The following is a 20953-nucleotide window of genomic DNA, read 5'->3' on the forward strand; positions in this document are numbered from 1 at the left end:
TCTGATGTTGTTGATCCTCTGACTTCTATGTAACACCAACAGCAGGTCAAAGTTTCCAGTTACCCAGTGAAATTTCTCAGCATCTACTTGGTGGATTGGGAAACAATTTTCTCCTGACATTAGTGGTCGCCAGATGATGAATCTGGTCTTCCTCTGTTGCCACCATGACAATGACATTTTTGTTTTTTGGTGAAGGATATTTGTGGTGCCGAAAAGGAGGAGTCAGAATGATTTTGGTGATCCACTGACTTACATCCAGCACCACCAGCAGGTCAAAGTCACCTTCTAGATGGACTGGCATATAGATTTGCAGATATATTCATGGTCCTACCAAGATGATGCACATGGCAGATATTTTTACTGCTAAACATCAGCATCTTAGCATTGTCACTTTCAGCATCTTGGCAGTTTTACAGTTTCACAGAGCTGCTAGCACGTGAACTCCCTCGTGTGTCACAGAAATGGGAAAACGACAATGGGAATGGACACTTTCCAGTTGGTTCTACCATCACAGGTACTTTCTTTATTATTACAAGTCAACCCACTGTATCAAAACCACATGATCCTCAAAATCAGAATACAGAAGACCCCCTTCTTTTGTCATCCCCTCTCCAATAACAATATCACAACCAAATGGATTCAGTTAAAAAAAAAAAAAAAAAGAATCTAAAGGCACATCTCTATTGTATTTACATTGCATACATGTTGGACATACAAGAAATCATGTAAAAAGAGCACACAATCAGTCCTAAACACCTGGCCACAGTGGCTTTGCTAATGAGACTAAACTAAAGCTAGCCCTAAAATACATAACAGCGATACACCAGTCAGTCAAGTCACAGTATTCAAAGCTTTAACTCACAGGTGGGAGTCAGTGTTTCTGTCACTTATGGCTTTATTTTTTTCATTTGAGATTATCACTTGCATGCCACCTCGCCATGGCTCGTTTCATAAAAGAGGGTAGCATAAGGTTATTTTTTTTTCAAGGCAGGCTGGATGACAACCTGACAGTATCTGTTAACCAAGTGACACTTGCAGTAAGTTAATACATTTTTAAGGTCGCAGTTTGACATTTTGGGAAGTGAGCTTCATGCCGAGATTGCGATGAGATGAGAGATACCACTGTCATATCTGTACAGTGGATATGAAGACACAGCCTGCACTCAGTTAGCTTATTTAGGTCTGTCGACAAAATCTGACCACCAGCCCCCAGAGAAAAAATTTAAATTGAGGAATTGTCTTTCTATGGGGGCGCCTGTCAGTTATTGCCCTGATGAAAGATATCAGGTTATTTAGGTAAGACAATAGCACACCAGCAGAAAGGGCTCATACACTATGCTTTCTCTATTTTTTAGTAAATCACAGGTGGAAAATAAACCCAACCAAACTCTTTTCTGAAACCTCAACACAAGATGTGCATCAGCATCAGTCACTGCTTCCAGCCAAGAAATAATTCCACACATAACTCCCCATTAAAATCACAAATTGTAATAGATTTTTCTAACAAGAAATATTTTAATTAGAACTGAGAGGAGCTAGCAGGTGGCTTTACCTCCATACTTAACGCGCAGATGTTAAAGTGGTATCAACCTTCTCAATCTATCTCTCAGCAAGTATATTTTTCAAAATGTCTTGTAATTCCCATTAAACGGGAGACAAATCTGACAAAGAAAAATATCTTGCAATGCAGTTATCAGAGGAAAAACTCTGCTCATCTGTTTTTCAGTCCAAGGTGTTTACTCGTACTTGCAGTCTGTGTTTTTTTCCCTAAAGAATTTTTAAGATGTAATCAAGTCGGAGCCAAAACTCCTCCTGTTGCTGATGGGAGATGTTGTGTCTGATGGGCGGTTAGTGCCGCAGTCTGCTTTCTATAGACGTGCACCTGAAATACCTACCACAGAGATCAATACACCGATGGGGAGGGTAGACAGGGGCCAATACTGAGAGCCCAGTGCAGGGTCGTATATATACAGTATCTATATCTGTGTGTGAGTTTGAGTGTGATATGTGTGTGATGCAGGAAGGCCAGAGTTTGAGTTAGTCTGAGTGAATCTTTTGTTAGTAGTTTACAGAGTGCATTTCACTCCTGTACTTTGTGCGTTCCGTGGAGAGAATGATCAGGGAGGTAGGGAGGGGGATTTATGTTTTACAGCAGTGTGTATGTGCACGTGTGTGTGTGTGTGTGTGTGTGTGTGTGTGTGTGTGTGTGTGTGTGTGTGTGTGTCAGACGTAGTCCAGGAAGACATCAGCAGTGCTTTGCAGTAGGGGCTGAGTGGGGGCCGTTGTGCTGCAGACTGAACTCAGCCTCCGCGATGGCGCCCTCTGCTGCTCTGGATGACCTGGATTGTTGCTGAGTCTCAGGTACACCTGACGAACAACACACATCTGCTGGTTAATACATCTGATTACACTGTTTTTCTCAAAGAAAATATCTGAAAAGTATGAAAGCGTACTGACATATTTAACGAGCCAAATCACAATCCTCTTTCTGTTTACAAATAAATGTACCAAATGTCTCTAGTTCAGTTTAGTGTAGTTTAGTTTAGTTTAGTTTAGTTTAGTTTAGTTTAGTTTAGTTTAGTTTAGTCAGGCTGTTATTGTAGTTGTGAGTAGAATGCCTGTTTGACAAGACCTGTAATTTGGGAGGGATTTGGTAAAAATCAATAGAGGAGAGCTGGCATTATCTTAGCTTTTAGTCAGTGGCAGTGGTTCAGAACCACTTTAGTTTATATTTTGGATCAGGCTCAAAAAACACTGCATCTGACATCTCCCATCATTTAACCTGACAGCAACTTTTGCCTGAACCTGGTGAATGCCTCTCCAACTTCATGCTGCTGGTTGGTAATACAAGCTTTTATTTGGTACATTAGTAATCCCCCAAACTCCAGCTAAGATGACCCTGATGACATTATAAGGGGTTATATTTTCTGAAACATGACAAAAGCTTGACCACAGCTTCAGAAAGGTGTTACACATAAACTGAACTTGCAGTGTAAAATCAGTAGAGGGCATCATAGAAAAAAATGTACCATAAAGCATCAGTGTAAATGGATGTGTTTGTTGGTTTTTTTTTTTTGCACATATTACTTATTTCTAGTTCCCTTTTTTTCCCACCTGTATCTACAAAACAATAACACAAGAAATAACATGTTTGTAAAGTCACGGTTCCTTCAACCTACATTCTTGGTATTTTCTGACAACAGCAGCTCTGTCCTCTCCACCAGTTTCCTGAAGGAAGGTCTTTTTAAAGGATCGTGGCTCCAACAGGACAACATCATGTCGTACCTACAGAGGTGAAACACACACACACACACACACACACACACACACACACACACACACACACACACACACACACACACAGACGCATAAATTAAAAAACAAAAATTATTGCCATGTTTATAAAAAATCATAAAGAGCAATCAAGTTGTATTTGATCTTGCGCAGGGCACAGCTCATCTTGACATCTCCTGGATTAACATTGTTTTCATGTATTATTCATTTATTTACATTTGGGTTTCATGTAACTGTGTGAATTGATTACTTTGGTGAATGTGTTATGCAATGTCAACATAATATTTCAGTTCAATTGATTTTCATGCGTAATGTCTCTTCCATAATTAATGTTAGTGGTTAAAAAGGTAAACCAATTAAAATGTGGTATTAAAAAAACAGCAAAAAAAATTATCCGCAGATGAATCAACAATAAAAAAAGGATCAATGGTTGCAGCACTTGTTATAATATTACTCCCTCACACAGATATAAACTTACATCTCGATGGGAGCGAACTCCGGCCTGCTCATCCTGTGGCCCTCCTGAATCATCCTATAAAAAGCTGAGCCCACCTGCATCCCAGGGTACGGGCTGTTACCTGCAACACACACGTACAATATGCACACTCTATCTATAATTTAATGTTATTCTTGTCAAAAATCACAGATTAATATCGTAATGCTGGCTTCTGTAGCAACATTATGCATCACAATCAATATGTGTCTGTATGATTCACCCAACTAAGTGATGCTGCTGCTCGGGAGCATCATCAGAGCATCTAATAAGGCCCCGGTCAGCTCAAATGGAGGATAATGACGACTCAGACGTTACGAAATAGAGGCAACAGCACAGCTCTAACTGGAAACGTTACCCAGAGAGAAGATTTCCCAGAGCAGGATGCCGTAGGACCACACATCACTCTCGAAAGTGTAGACACAGTCGAAGATACTCTCAGGAGACATCCACTTGACCGGCAGGCGAGCCTGCAGAAGGGAGAGCCACGGTTACAGGCGCAGTTTGGATCATGTTCGCTTGTTTTTATTTTTTCCCTCATTAGAAAATCTTAATCTTTCAAAATAGGCTGTTGAAAAGTAAAGTGTTTCTACAGGTGCAAAAGTTCATCAACTTTTATTTTAATCTAAAAAATCATCAAGGACGTAGCCTCGTTTACAAGGGTGTCAAGATGTAGAACAAAACAGTGTACAGAAAACAAACAAAAACTACAATTTGAGAGAATGAGAGGAAGAGAGAAGAGAGAAAGAAAGGGAAAAGGAAGGAAGGAAGGAGTAAAGGAAGGAATAAAGGTAGGAAGGAAGGCTCAGAGATCCTCACATTGCCTCGGAGCACATAGCTGGCATCAGTTGTGATGGAAGGATGGACGGTAGGAAGGAAGGAAGGAAGGAAGAAGAGAGAAAAAAGAGGGAAGGAAGGAAGAAAAGAGAAAGAAAGAAAGAAAGAAAGAAAGAAAGAATGAAAGAAAGACAGCTCAGAGAGACTCACATTGCCTCGGAGCACATAGCTGGCATCAGTTGTGATGTCTCGTGCCAACCCGAAGTCACAGATCTTTGCCACCCTGCCGTGAGTCAGCAGAATGTTTCTGGCTGCAAGGTCTCTGTGTATGCACTGCACACACACACACACACATAAGAAAACACAAACACGGAAATGAGTACTGACACTGTAACCAGTTTCTGCTGTGAACGACTGACACAGGGCACACACATACAAATGTGGTGCGGCGAGGCTACACTGCAAACCTCACTAACACAAAAAGCAAATTGACAGCACTTTACAGGAGACCTAAATGCACTAAAAGGATACATTTGCTAAAGAAAATACAATTAAACCTGTTCAACTAAAAATATGCCGTGGAATAATGTGTTGAAGTCTAGACTTAAATGGATAAAGAAAGCTTAATCTAATAAAAGCAACAAAAGTGCAGTAAGAAAAAAAACTGCACCAAGAAAGAAACAACAGTTGGAACTTATTTAAGCTTATCAGTAAACTGTGTGCGGTTTAGGATCTGTAGGATATGTAAATGCAGCTTCACCATGTTGATGTCTGACTGCCCTTTATGGGCACAATCAGCTGACAGCATTTCAAAGCATGTTGGCTCTGAGCCATGATGTGATGTATAAACTAGCGGCAGCAGTTCTACATCTCTTTCTGTAACGACTCTATAAATAAAGGCCCACGGTCTGTAAAACACTTACGTTCTTGGAAGTTATGTACTCCATTCCTTTGGCCACCTGGTAGGAAAAGCTGAGGAGATCTTCGGCGTCCAGGGACATCTCGTCTATGTCTTCTACATATTGATTACATTGCTTTAGTGGATTAACACAGACTTTGCTGCAGAGTGAGAGCGCTCAGTGTGTCATGAAACATCTGATAAGGAGAGCGAGAGACTTCCTACCTGACTGGGAGGACCTCTCTTTCTCAGAGGGACGCATGGGCATATATCCTGTACCAGGCTCATCTCTGCTGCAGGGTCACACACACACACACACACACACACACACACACAGACACACACACACAAACTCACACATGTAAGCATCAAATGTTGACAACCATTTTGCAGAATCTCAAAGACACGCACATACACACCTCACGGGCTCCGTTCGGTTCGAGACGTTGCGATAGTAACCGTCGCCAACTTGGGAATTTAGGAACGACTCTCTTTTTCGGCGCAGGAAGTTGAGGAGGTCGCCATAGCAACAGTACTCTGTGATCACCAGAATCGGGCCTGGCGATATGCAGAGATAAAACAAAACCTCGCTCACTGGTTCTTGAAGCATATGACAGCGAATAACAATGGAACAGAAGCAGGGAGCCAAAGCTACAACAATGGACCAGAAGGAGATGCTGCATCGCTCAGGTTGAGAGGAATTTGTTTCATTAGACTGAAACAAGGCAGGACATGTGAAGCGCATGCAGATAGGTTTGAATGATGTGTGTGCTTAAAGCTGATATCAATAAGTTTGCGGTGAAACACACTGAACAAATTGGTGTCAATAAACAAAATTAGTATTTTGCACACCCAACCCCAAGACGAAAATCTGTGTTTCTTTTCCTAATAACTCACTCGTGCCTACTTGTGTGGAATCTAATCTAAAGGCTGTCTTATAATCCATGCTGAGGGCCAGTCAGGTACATATTATTGATCAACTGCACGGTAAATTTGTGACAAGTCAAACTGCATCACGCTTTCATGTCGAAGCCGGCCGGTACTGACTGCCCAATATCTGATTTCTAATAAGAGGCCTACATTTGCTGGGCGCAGCAGCAAGTCAGCACAGCCTCTCCAAACAATACCTATTACCATAAAACAAAATCAGTCAATACATATATAATGAACATGTGCAAACGCAACAAGGTTTAAGTGTCCAGACCACAGTTAGCTGCAGTCAAAATGTCCTCAAGGATGAACTAAGTCTGTCGAGCAACGGAAAGGCCTCTCACCTCCGACAGTGCAGGCCCCCAGGAGGTTCACGATGTTCACGTGGTTTCCGAGGTAAGTGAGGACCTTCAGCTCTGACATCAGCGCCTCCTTCTCCGTCGAGTGGGCATTGGCTGCGATGACATCATCAGGACATTTATAGATGACACTGTGCATTTTGCTTGGCGCAGTGGCTTGACAGCATAGACAGAAACTCTGAAGGAAAAATCTGCCTGTGATGCAAAGTAATGCCGTCCTGCATTCATCAAATGCATTTCCCCGAACACATTTTGGTCGAGACGAATTCAGACTGACAGGACGGCTGCCAGCACAGCTCAGGGAAGAACAACAGAGGCTGCATTATATGTGTAATACTGTACTGTAATAGGTTCAGTATCTTCCTCAGTACCTTTGTTCTCAGATAACAATGGTCCATACTCAGCATAACAATAATTCCAGGGCCAGTGTGTGGTCCTATAAAGTGCCCTAAGTGAATAATGAAGCCTGAAGTTCCTTCTTTTTTTTTTTTACACTGGTGCCATGTTGCGACACTAGACGTTGGACGTTTTATGGAACAATAGGAAAACAATGACATTGTTTCTTTAGTTGTCCTCGTTACTTGACTGATACTGTTGAGATGTGTTTTTTGTATTTCAGGATTGTGTTATTTAGCATTTATGTTGAATGTCTTGTGCTGTTTCGTCTTTTTCTTTGTCCCCATGATGGAAACAATCATTAAAAAATCAATCAAAAAATCAATACACATAAAGTGTTGCAGTGTCTCATGTGTTGCTACAACATGCAGATGCCATTTGTGTCTGTAATCTCTCCATGTTTGCTGCATAGCGCTCTATGTTCACTGTCAGCCATCTTATTAGTGTCCAAATTGAGTATGACATTTATGCAATACATATTTCCTGCAATGGCGTGCATGGCGGTACGCTAGTCCCTTCTGACAACTGCAAAAAACGCCATGGATCATGTCTGATATAACTGTGACATGGCACAGCGATGAACAGGGGGAACAGGGAATGAGAGATTGAGGAGTGGTTTCAGTGGCTATTGAGAAAAACAGACCAACACACACACACACACACACACACACACACACACACACACACACACACACACACACACACACACACACACACTTACGTTTGAGCATCTTAACGGCAACGGTTGTAACAGTATCAGCAGAGCAGAGTCCATACGCTGTGGCCCTCACTACCTTTCCAAACGCCCCAGAGCCCAGGGTTTTACCTGCGGAAACACACACAAACACACACCTTTAACACTTAGCAATTCCTTTAAAATACCTGCCGGACTCATATACTTTTCCACAAAGTTTCGTTCAAGACGTTTTAACGCTGGAGGCAGTGTGACGCAACAATAAGAAAAACACATTTTACTTTAAATATTAATCAGCAGTAACCGAACTAGCATGCCTGCAGATAAACATACAGTAAATTAACACATACCGAAGCGTAGTTTCTGTCGAGGAAACTCCCATTTTGAGTCATACGGCAGCTGGGTAGGGTCAATATATATGTAGTTGTTGCCACGGATACTCTCGATCACCTTCCACTGGATTTGGAACTTTGGTTTCTGTTGCAGTTTGGAGAGAACATGGAGAGAGAGTGATGCTTCCTGATATTGTTTGTGTGTGACTGCGTTATCGTACAGCCCACATGCTCTCTCATCACTCTACCATTCAATTCTTGGATTACTCGGTGCACTTTAGATGTCAGCCCGTGTCTAGACGATCCCTGTGACGATCCCACTGTGAATTCATAAACTAGTTCTCAAGGAGTCTGACTCATCCGAGTGCAATGAGAGCAGCACCCTGTGGGGGCACGTTAATGGCCCTGAGGCATGACTGGGTGTCAAAAAAGCCTTTAACTACAGCAGGTCTGCGCTCTGAATGGCTGATTGATTCATTTCAGTTTCATTAGGAGACATTCATATTGATTAAAAGGGAATACTTCCACTCTTATCCGCTGAATATTGCTACCAAATACAGCAAAAAAGAAAAAAAAAGAAAAAAACAGTCTGATCTCAGAAAGATGCTTCTAACTTTAACCACAATCATGATGGGGGCATGAGTCATTAGAAAATGAGAGTGGGCCTTTTTCCAGAGGCTATTTAATCCACTTATTTTTCTGTGCCGCAAACTGCATATCAATGGCGCTCGATGCACTTGATTTAACATTGATGTCGGAGCATATTTAAACACATTCTGATACTAATCCAGGCGACTGATGGCCATGGATTTATGAGATTTATGACCCTCTCGCTCAGATTAAATATTTCTTCATTGCACTAATGGCACTGCAATGCATGATTTACATCACATCTCACCTGCATGTATTTATAGAGCAGCACCACCAGAACAAGGCTGAGGAAGATACCTGTGGCCACCATGCCCGTCAGAAGAGGAGTGAAGAGTTTATGGGGGACGACGCGTTCTGAGAAGACACACACACACACACATACACCAGAGTAATCAGACATTACATGGATTGCAGTGAGGCACACATGCACACACACAGACACACACTGAGTCTTCCTCTGGCGGTAAGACGGACAGCTGCAGCAGTGGTGTTTGTTTGTGTGAAGGATTAGCGAGTCTATACCATATAATCCCAGCCTGCATAGTCAGCATTCACTAATCTTATTCAATCTGCACCCAGTAACAACACACCTGGCCCCGGCAGACACAGGGGTCAAGGGGTTTGTGCGTTTGTGCATCTCAGGTCACTATGTGCGTGTGCTAATACAGCATCTCTGTGGTAGTACCGCTGATGGAGAACAGCGTGTAGGCCTCCTCCCCCTCCGTGCTCGCCACACACTCCAGGGTGTGATAGTGGGCGTGCTCCTTGCTGCTCACGTTCAGCCGGCTCTCCACCTCGCTCCTGCCGAAGGCAGACTCCGTAACCATGGAGACCTCCGGGGTCTCCCATTGGGTGGCATTGGGCAGGTGTGAGCACCTGTTGAGGGGTCATAAATTTGCTTAGGGTGTTTATCCTTTAAACATCAAATAAAGTTTTAGCATTTATACTTCAGCAGAGACATGACAGCAGTAGATGGACTCCAGTGCAACTTGTCCATATCCCTTCACTCTTGGACCTTACTTCAGTATTTCCCGTTTACTGCTGCATTATACTTCCACTCCACTACTTTGATATTGTATCTTTAAATTATTGTATCTGCAAAATTATTTGATCACTTCAGTGACAAGTTACTTTGAATGCTGCATCAGTGTTTTTGCTCACATGTCACCTTCACTCCTTTTACTGGTGAAATTTTGCCATTTTTTTCCCTTCCTCTGTCACATCTGTTGTCTCCTAAAATTTCAAAATTTTTTCTCTCGCTTATTCTGGCATCACCATTTTGACGATTTCTTCCCAAATTCGTTGAGTCCTCAGATGCATTTCTTAAACCATCACTGCACAGGAAGGTCTATTTTCATACATTTATACTTTTATATTCCATACATAGTGCCATCTTTTCTCAAAGTAAATACTGTGCCTGCATTTTTACATGTATTTTTTAGTATTATTATTTTTAATGGATTTATTTACATATTACATATATTCTAAGTAGATATTTCTGTTGAGTTTTCTGTTTTGTTTGCTTAATACTTGATTGTGATGTGTACAAATCTTGTATACAGCTTAAAAAGTGTATATATTGTACTGTTAATTTAAAAAAAAAAACATCTTTGCAATCCTATTGTTCAGTCTCAGTCTCCACTTGAGCTTTCCTTTTAAAACTGGGTGTCATAGATGATTGAAATCAGAATACATCATGAAAGACTAAAGCCAAGAATTGTGTGGTCACACTAATCTTATTTTATCTGTTATCTCATTTGTAAATTAATGTCCTAACATAAAAAATACATCTTAATGAGATATTTATCATGAAACCATTCTCATGTTCTGTGCTGAACAATTTATTTGACCAGTAAATGAATGAACTGTCCAGTCTATAGGATCAAACAAAAAGCCTCAAAAGCCTCTTTACAAGGGCTCGAAATGCCTTAAAACACTTGTGCTGTGCTGACCAGCAGTCAGGATCCAGATGGCTTATTTGTCTGAATGCTAATGAGAATATGAGATGAGACATAAACCTGTTAACCAACTTTTTCAGCTCCCACGAGCATCTCCTGCTCTCAGAGGAACTGCCAGACTAAACACCAGGAGAGATGAGTCATGTTTCGCGAGTAAAATGATCTGAAGTCACACACTGCTGTTCAGTTACAGGCTGTGATACGAGCAGCAGAAAACCAAAGTCCAAACTTTCTCATTGTACATTGAAAGGTAAATTCAAATACCAAAAAATATTAATTTTTAATTTCTACATCTTATATTTCATGTTGCAAAACTGGTATTTTGACATCGGGTAATGTCATTCATGTGTATCAATTAATAATTCATAATGTAGTGACTTCACTACAACTCTTCTGATCTCTCCTCTTTCTACTTTAACCAGATAGACTTCTAATATATTAGTTGTGATTAAAGACAGTCTGTCAGTATCTCCAAAAATAAATAAAACACGGAAGCAGAGCTGCAGATGGAACAGTGAGATAAAACAGTCAACATGTCAAAAGATCAAGCTCGTGATAATTCAGTAGCTGTGTATCATTTATCTATCCAGCCCTGTTCTGAGGTAAGTGACATAATAAAGCAAATACAGGAACGTGAGAACACTCTTGATGAAAGTAGTGCAATATATGTCAGGCGTACCTTGTGTGGGGCAGCTTGCAGAAGTACCAGCTGATTTTAGGGACCGGGTAACCTGCGGCAATGCAGCGCACCTGTCCATCAACCGGCCCCTCCTGGGCAATGATGACCGGCTTACTGTTGACGTACACGTGGAACGAATGCTCGACAAAAGCATCCTTGTGACTGGCTGCGAACTTGTAGATCCCTCCCTCAGAGCCGAGGACTCTCACCAGTCTGAGCTCGCTGACGTACCTGACGAAGCGAATGTACACTTTAAATCCTGTGTGTGTTGACATGCATGTCTACCTGCAGCCGATATGCTACAGACTCAGGTTACCTGTACTTGTGGCGGTGGATAGTGATAACGTGCTCCGTTGTGTTCAGGAGCTGTTTGCCGTTGTAAGACCAGGACAGCGAGTCGGGTTTAGGATAGGCATCAAATTCTGCCCTGAGGCTCAGGCTCTCCCCCTCTTTAACATCAGCCTGGACTGGACTGGGGTCTCCTAACATCGTAATGAACCCCTGGTCTGGAGGACAACAGAGATACACAGAGTTAAAGGACAAAACTCCACTTGTTCACTTTACACTGTAGTCCATCTAACGTAAGCGCGAGTGTTTTACATGCAAAGGCTAAAATGTAGATGCTACAGCATGTGAGCAGTCTAATCAGTGAATATTCAAAATCTGCATTAAAACAAACATATTAATTAATGAGATATGAGTGAGTACACCATTATCTGTGCCTGTATCATTCCATATTCACAAAGGTAAGTACAACAAAATAGTTATTGAACATTTGTGTAACATTACTGGAAAGAAGACATACATCCAAAACAAAGGCAGGACGGGGAGAATACGACAAATACGACTTCTGCAACAGTCTTCTCTTTTGCTGCCCTAAGTCATGGCTGTCAAGACTAAACTTGGTTTAGACATTCCAACTGGGATGTACAGTAATAACACACTTTGACTGATGGTAGCATGTACCTGGTAATTTGCATATTGTGCAAATAAGAAATTATAAATCCTAGAAAAATGTTTAAACAGTGATACTTGTGTCAACTGTGAACATTCCTGTGAATAACGTAGAGGAGGAGGGGTTGGCTTCAGACTCAACTTCTATTCCAAAATGACTCTTGACTTGAACCTTTTGACTTGAAAATGCTTGATATCTTCCCCAAAGCCCAAATATTAGGTTGGTTATTTGCCCTGAACTTCTGTACTTCCCTTCATTTTCTGACTCAACTAACATTAACACTGTTTATTCCCAGCAAGACGACACCTAATTCCCCAAACCTAGCTTGAACCACTCCAACAGTATCCAATCAAACTGCAGGAGAGGACCATGAGGAACTCCAGTTGGAAAAAATAAGCCCAAAGATAATTTTATACATGACAAAAAACTATGCTGTGATCAACAAAAAACTTGGGCATGGCTTGCGAAACGATGACTTGCTCCCACATGTGCTGACTGCCTACATTGCACACAAGCATTTACAAAAAACTCTATCTTGTCCTCACTCACCGCGGACATCCAGCTGGAGCGCCGTGGCACTGGTGCCCCTCTCGTTGAGGGCGAAGCAGCGGTACGAGCCTGAGTCTGACTGGTTGACGGCTCTGATCAAGAGGGAGGTGGCGCGTTGGTAACCACGGGAGCCGGGCAGGATGTGTGAGTTGTGGGACTCGTCAGGATGCTGCAGGACAATCGAGCAAAGGTGAGCTCAGACAAATGTTTCCCACGTTGTGTTCTGCAACACCTGTTCTAACATTCAAAACACCAAGGGCTGCAGCCAGGATTTTAAAAAATAGATCAATATTCAAACATATTATAATATTTCTCATATTATTTATCCATTTAACTCATCTCGTTACATTCAATCATATCTCCTCAAATGTTGTTCAAAAACGTTCCCTGCGCTGTCAGTCTTACAAAACTGAAACTGCATAATATGTGTGTAATTGTAAATGCCTCGCCATGGCATTAAAACCATTCAATTCCCAGAAATATGACTTCAGTAGCTCAAGCCTTTTGGCATGGGTCGTTTCCTTTGAAAAGAAAAGCCAGTTAGAAACACAAACAGTTTCACACCCTGACAGTCAATCACCCTCGCAAAGAGACAGAGGGGAGGCAGCCCGTCCTGCAGGTGACTCTCTACATCAATCTCACCGCTGTCGAAGGGAAATCCCACTTAAGACTGATGTCCGGGTTGACGTTGGTGGAGCTGCAGGTGATCTCAAACTGCTCCCCTTTTCTCAGGATAACAGGGTCTCTCTGGGACAGCGTGACCGTGGGAGGCGCCTCCGGTACTGGATCAAGAGATCAAAATCAACATTCTCATGATTGATAGAGCTGACACACGCACACTGCATGTTGTTGTTTCTGCTATGTCCACGCCCATAGCTATAAGATTCACAAGGACCCTTTGGTCACTTGGGTCGTGACCTTTCGGCTGCTGAAATGATTCTATTGCATGATATATACAGTGTTGTAAATCACTCATCATTGCCGATCATGATCTATAAACAGTGTCCCCCTGAGAAAGCTGCTGAAAAGAAAACTATCTGTGTCCTATCATAAAGTATACTTAAGGACGTGTGACAGGGAATACTTTAGAGGACAAACACATATCAGTGCCAATGCACACAAGACATTTGTGTGCAAATAAACCAGATCGTTATTTCCCGACATCTAATGCCTGCTGACGTCACTTCAGTGGCCGTGTTCGACAGACTGCGGTAATTCTATTTACCCCAAACACGGCCTTCATGCGCCGTTACAAAGCTTTGTTCAGTATGGGACTCCTAATCCCTCTGCTCCTCCCTTCCTCACATCTCTCTTTTCTCACTCCCTCTCTCCGTCAGTCAAAAGGACACCACGTCCCGGCTCCTCCCAGCAGCTCGTCTCTGTCTGGATTTCTTTCCACTGCAGACCGGACAAAATGCTGATGCAAAGCAGGCACAAATAAGGCACACTCAAAATGCTTTCATGGCACATTTCCAATGATTTTAACGTACAGGAAATACTATGTGCTAAACCTTTTCTTGCGAAAACACATCTGCATAGTGGATAGTGGAGGAGGCGTCTTTCATTGCTGCGATTAGCACTGATCTCTGCCAGGATGCATTATGGTGCATTATTGTGCCATTATGTTTTATGTAGATTTATAGCTAGACGCTCTAGAAATGGGATGGTTGGTCCGTCCACCATTTCGACTGAGTATAAACAATTATTCAATGAATTGCCACGGAGTTATGTCAGACACTTTGGTTTGTTACCAAAAACCAGCATCACCGCCATCAACATCAGCTCTAGTTTATGTTTAGAGCTAATTGGCAAGCGTTAGCATGCTAACACACTAGACTACGACGGTGAACATGATAAACATTATACCTGTTTAGGTGCAACAGCAAGTTAGCGTCGTCACAGTGCGCATGTTAGCATGGAGACATTAGCACCAACATCACGGCACAGCTAGCATACACACGTAAACAAGGCTATCAATCACAAGTTATTGCTACAAAGGAGCTGCTTCTCACTTCTCACATATTTCTATATTCCAAATATTTCATTATTCACTTATTTTGTCACTTTACTGTGCGATTAGCATAATTAAGTCGACTTCTATGTTTTCCTATGTCTTCATATGAAAACTTATCTTCTGATATCAAAGGAGGACATTCTACTAATCATTACATGTAGGCCAGGCTACTTTCTCGTCACACTTCCCGGGCCAAGTTTGTTATTGTTTTAAACAAGCAGCTGTGAGGTCAAGGGTTTAACTCACTGGCAGTGAATCACTTCGACACTTCCACTGACTAATCGCTGGCACTTTTAAGCTGAAAAAGTATGCTACAAGAGGGCCAGTTAAGCTGTTTTACTAGCTGGTGTACTTTAATCTACTTTGTCGAGAATGCATCTCGCCAGGCTTTCATGCTACGTTCTTGTAGTTGGACCACAGTGGTTCGGACCGGTTAGTGTCCTCTCAGGAGCTACTCGCAGCTAAACCCGTGCTGTTTAGGTGTGACGACTGATAAGAGAGGCGAATGTTCGAGCACATTCACCATCTTGGACAGCTAGGTAAAAAATTTGTTTACATTCATTCACAACTACGAGCATATTTGCATTCTTCGGGCGTCATGACCAGCAAGAGAAGCGACTGTCGGATTGAAAACAACACTGGCAGCCCCTCAAGGGGTTTGGTCAGCTGTTGCAGCATCAGGTACATTAAACTCAGGTGTGCTTCTTCGCTGGAGGAAGAGCAAAGAACAGCACTGAAGGCTTTCCTCGACTGAAACATTGTTTTCGCTCTTCTCCCGACTGAGCCCAGCGAGAAGTTTGCTCTAACAACGGGCTCCGCCGGGTAGTGCTCTCCTGCTGTTGATCTGATTGATTGAAGTTAGCCCATATGAATGACAGATGGTTCGTCCAGACACTTGCCAAGCATTTTTTTTTTCTCAAAGTGCCTGCCCCTTTTTTCAAACAGTTTCCAGGGACGACTTTCCAGATGGTTCGGTGTAACAACCCATCTGGCGCGTCGGGATGGATCTGGCCTTCAAACGCTTTCTGTGAAGCTGACAGGTGCCTCTCCTTCACTGCCTTCCTGTTAACAGCTGCACATGAATCATTCACTCCATCCCTCTTCTTACCTTTTTTTGCTTAATTAGCACCAGGATGACAAATCTAGTAAAGCTATGCGACACGCAGAGACACTAAACCCTGTTATGAAACCCTTTTGCCATTTTCAGACGCGGGAAATACAACTAATCGCTTTTATCCATCACCTTGTCTCTCTCTTACCTAGTCGAACATCCACAGTGTATTGGCTCGATGTCACTTTGACCCCGTCGAGCTGCCCCACACAGACGTAACAGCCCTCGTACTCCTTCCTCACATTGCTGATGATGACGCCTCGCTGGAGGTGGCTGCGGAAACTCATGCCAGAGGGCAAAGGTCGCCCGTCGCAGGTCTCTAAAGCGAGGCGCGAGACCTCGGGGTCGGTCACAAGACAGGGGATGGTGCAGTTCTCACCAGCACGCACCAGGATGACGTTCACCATGGTGCGCTGGAAGGCATTCTGGGGGTCTGGGGAAATGGAAGGGAGAGGGAGATTTGGATTGGTTTAAGTTATTAGAGAGCCACACGGGCCCTCTCCCCCTGAACTCCAACACCCACCTTTCACATATACGTAGATGGACCTGTGTTCCAGCGTGCTGTTGTTGACGCACACGTAACGACCCATGTGGTAGACCTGCACCGCCGGCACCCTGATGTAGGCCACTCCACCCTCCTCCACCTCCCCCTCCGGCCGGCGAGCCCTCTCCCTCTGCCACCTCAGCTTGGACGGGGCGCCAGACGCCGTTGCATTGTCATGGCAATGCAGCTCCAGCCTCCCCCTCTTGGGAACGACTATGTGTGGCCCGCCGGGGGAGATGACTGGCTCGCACCACACTGGAACAGAGCACGTACAACAGTATGGTTGACGTATGCTGTGGACCTGGATGCTATTTTTAAAGGCGGATCCAGATCCAGCACAGATGGGGAAAAAAAACAAAAAAACTGCTGCTTTGAGTGAGGCTAATGTTGATGAATTGGTAGCTCCAGGACGAACAGCAAGAAAGAGATGGAAATCAATAAAAAAAAAAAAAAAGAGCACAAAGCAGAAGCAGCAGGGCTGTAAGTTAAGGTTTTTTCAAGACTCATCAGTATTCAGATTATTTTATTGATAATCCACTAATTGTTCAGCTCATAAAAGGCCAGTAAATAGTGAAAATACTTGATTTCCTGGGGGAAAAAATAGGTTATCTGTGGTGGACCACTCTCCAAAACCGCAAAGGTATCAGCAAATAAGGCAAAGAAAAGCTCTGTGTGAAAAGCTGTGACAAATATTGTTTGGTATTTCTGCTCAAAGGCGTTCTATGTGACAATTTGTAGCAATTAAATTATATAAATCACATTTTATCAGCCACATGTGAGTGGATAGTAAATAGCTGACTATTGACTATAGACTGTTGATTTCCCTGTGAAGGACTTGGGTCAGATATTCTGTGACAGTTGAAAGGACGTGACTTTATACTCGTTCTTCATGCTTCGTCTTAGTTTACAAAATCGAGTGCGCTAACCTGAACTAACAACCGGCCTCCAGCACGACAGAGAAGTTCCACAGAGCCCCTTAAAAACAATAAAATCGACCATCGAAACAGTCGCTGATTACTTTTCCTTCGCTCGACTAATCGATTAATGGACTGATCGCTTTCGGCTCTGCGGGGGAATGTGATGGTTAAATAGGATGTTATGATTGGCACAGAGCCCCCTAAGACTGAGTGCTATCAAACCACCGTTGCTCGATTGAACAATCAATAATTATGTGTTGTCTACCCGCTGAGTAATCATGCATTAAGGCCCCTGAATCCATACCCTTCAGATGAGTAAACTAAGCTTGCGTCTCAGTTTGCTTTCTTTCTTTCTTTCTTTCTTTCTTTCCTTGTGCAGATTTTCCACATGATAGGCGCCTTTTCAAGAACAAGATTTTCATGTGACTGTTGTGCCTCCGGGCCAGAGTTAGAAAAAAAAAAAAAAAAGAAGAAAGAAAAAGGAAGAAGCATGTGGATGCAAATAGGCACAGCTTCTTGAAACGTCAATATCAGTGTTGTTTCCCGCGGGGCTGCCCGAGAGTTCAGCGCGTTGGAAGCCGCTGTATCTGCGAGGGTACCTGCGCTCCTTGCAGTCGAGCCCTGCGCTGTCTGAGCGAGCGAGATGGTTTCGCACAGAACCCGAGGCTGTGGTGCGACTACAAACACGGAGCGCTTTCTCATGGTGAGGGGCCGAGGAGATGTCAAGGTGCTGCCGGGTGTGTTTGTGCGAGGAGATGTTGTGGTTGTCTTTCTTTGTTTCCCCTCTGCTGCCGGTGCCAGGGCGCACAACCCAATCCCTTTTATTTCGGTGGGATGAATAATTGATCGTCAAGCGCGCACACACACACACACACACACACACACACACACACACACACACACACACACACACACACACACACAAACGCACACACAGACAAGACAACCACGCACGCACGCACGCACACATGCATGCACACACCTGTTGCCCGGCCAGTAGAGCCCAACCTGAAGGCATCCCCTTCACCTCGACGCGCGGTGGTTACGCAAATGAACCCAGATAAGATCTGTGTTCACTTAGAGCTGTCAGGCTTGTGCATGTGTACCATTAAAGTCCACTTTATGTAAATGCCAACCGCATTATCCGGAACGATGTTGTGTTGCTGAACCACGCTTTTCAGTGACGGAAACGCGCGTGTGCTCAATTGCACGCCGCTCACACCTGTATAAGTCTAATTCAAGACAACAAAAAAAACAGTGTTTTTCTTAAAACAGAGCCTCACTTCAGTCATCTGAAAAGATCGTACAAACGCAAGACAAATGTAAGAATGTAGATTTTAAACTCATCACTGCTCTCATCTCCTCGTGTAAGTTAATAAATATAATAATGTATGACGCTGTTGTGAGGTAAAGAGATGGAAAGGGTCACTCCCGACAACACCAGCACTATCCGAGCAGTTAATTCAATCATATCTGTAAGCTTCGGAGTTGTCCTCTTACCTGCGAGTGGCAGCAAATTGAAATACGACGCGACAATGACCCAGTGGAGTCTCATGATGAGGCGGTTCTCAAGCCTTTCGCGCTGCTCCGTGCGTCTCAAGTGCGGGAATAATAACCATCGTCCGAGATCCACATCCAGCGCAGAAACACCGAGCGGCTCCCCTGCGCACCGACACAATGATCCGAGGCTGAGCGTCCCTCTGATGGAGCTGACTGGAGCTTAAAGACACAGAGCAGCAGCAGCAGCAGCAGCAGCAGCGCCTCTCCTCCTCCCTGCGCTCTGGATCCCTGCCACTCCTTTCTGTCCCGCATTGGCTGGAGGCCGGCCAAGGTGATGAGTCGGTTATTACCGGAGTCGTCCTCGCAGTTTCTTTTTACACAGTCATGGCGAAGTGTGTGGGGGGGGGGGGGGGGGCCAAAAAAATTCCCAAAAATACAAGAGGTGAATGTCATAGAAACAGAAAGGATGAGTGCAAATGCGCAGGAGTTTCCCTGCAGACACACTTCCAACAGTTTGCGATGCACCTCTCACGTTTCCCAGCTCCCATCTGCACTCTGTCCGCATATATTCAACTTAATCTCCCGCAGCCCAGCCTCTGTACACCCAAGTAATACGTATGTTAAATATCAGTTATCATCAGTCATTTTGTCCTGTTAAAAGGATGGGATTTGGACAGCTTAATTCTTATGCGAACATACAGATAAATATATAAGTAGCTGGAAGCCCCCAAATTGATTTGACCATAAGTTATTGAAAACTTTGAGTCTCGAAACCTGGGAAGATCTCTTCATAAAAAGGGTGTAAATATTGTCTTTTCAAAACAATGGACTAATGGATTATGCCAAATGTTTTGTAGGACGCCATTTTATGTTGATGATAGTTTTTAAAACATTTTTTTTTTAACATTTTAAATCAAGTCCCCATCTACTTCAGTTGTTTAGAAGAATGCTGCAACTCTGTTTTGCCTTGAAGCTCCAGAAATTTCTGTGAACAAGGGGGCGAGGAGATAATGACTGGTTTTTCACATTCGGGTGAACCTGTCCATTAGGTCAGATGTCTTCTTCGATATACCATTCTTTATATCCCCTTATGTTTTTGTGTTTGTAGCCCCCAGTGTCAGCTGGGATCAGCTCCAGCACCGCTGCAACCCTGCAGGACGGGTCGATGGATGGATGGAGCCCCCAGTGTCCCTCCTTTTATTATAGCTCTTCACAAATGTCTTTGTCATAAACCTTCTCTTCTACACCATTAAGTCTGGCCGGTAGGACTAAACGATGTGTGAGCTGGAAAGGAAACAAAGGCTGCACACTGTCACTCATTTGAATTCTTTTTATTCGGTCAGTTGAACTCACCACCGTGTTTGTTTGGCAGACTTTCATCAGTTAAAGAGCGAAGCTGGAAAAACCTGTCGCAGGGCCCCTGGGCACGAAAAGCCCTTGACCATTTCATTGATTATTTGCGCAGAACTGGAAGCATGTAACCAATCCAGTTTCTGATTAATTAAAGAAATTGTCGCAAAACAAGCAGCGGGATCAGAAGGGTCATAGAGGGTCAGGCTTTGGTTTGTAGAGGACTGTGACAAAATAAATGAAAACACAAACCACTTTTCCAAGAAGCATTTCAAATTCATTTTCAGGGCCTTTGGCCACTAAGAAACCATGAGAAGCCATTTAATTCGCTTCATGCCTCTGGCTGGTTCTGCATGTTTCAGAGCGTGTGCGTGTGTTTGGATGAGAGGACACTGGGATCATTATCTCTTTTCTTTTCTTTTTTCTTTTTGGACACATGATTAATTTTCTAACCTACTGCCGTTCTCAGCACATGATGTCAGGACAGAGCTAAATAAATTAGAGCAAGTAAGCAGGACATCACTTTATTGATTTTAAAATGAGTCGCTTTGT

General features: G+C 43.3%; 1 protein-coding gene across 2 annotated transcripts; it reads right to left on the reverse strand.

The window, feature by feature from the left end:
* Positions 1 to 496: 496 nt before the first annotated feature.
* kitb (KIT proto-oncogene, receptor tyrosine kinase b) lies at positions 497 to 19240 on the reverse strand. 2 transcript variants are annotated; one of them, XM_037116253.1, is made up of 20 exons: positions 19052 to 19240; positions 16614 to 16889; positions 16239 to 16523; positions 13608 to 13747; positions 12966 to 13134; positions 11778 to 11967; positions 11462 to 11692; positions 9510 to 9700; positions 9072 to 9178; positions 8192 to 8318; positions 7869 to 7973; positions 6737 to 6847; positions 5882 to 6020; positions 5688 to 5752; positions 5488 to 5579; positions 4775 to 4897; positions 4146 to 4257; positions 3773 to 3872; positions 3180 to 3285; positions 497 to 2367 (listed from the first exon to the last, which is right to left on the reverse strand). In XM_037116253.1, exons 1-20 carry the CDS (start codon positions 19104 to 19106, stop codon positions 2224 to 2226), a joined length of 2868 nt encoding a protein of 955 aa, XP_036972148.1. In that variant the 5' UTR covers positions 19107 to 19240; the 3' UTR covers positions 497 to 2223. The 2 variants fall into 2 exon arrangements, with proteins under 2 accessions (XP_036972148.1, XP_036972141.1); XM_037116246.1 differs by having other exon boundaries at positions 5688 to 5755.
* Positions 19241 to 20953: the final 1713 nt, after the last annotated feature.

This window comes from Acanthopagrus latus, chromosome 1, assembly GCF_904848185.1.
Source record: "Acanthopagrus latus isolate v.2019 chromosome 1, fAcaLat1.1, whole genome shotgun sequence".
NCBI classification, from domain to species: domain Eukaryota; kingdom Metazoa; phylum Chordata; class Actinopteri; order Spariformes; family Sparidae; genus Acanthopagrus; species Acanthopagrus latus.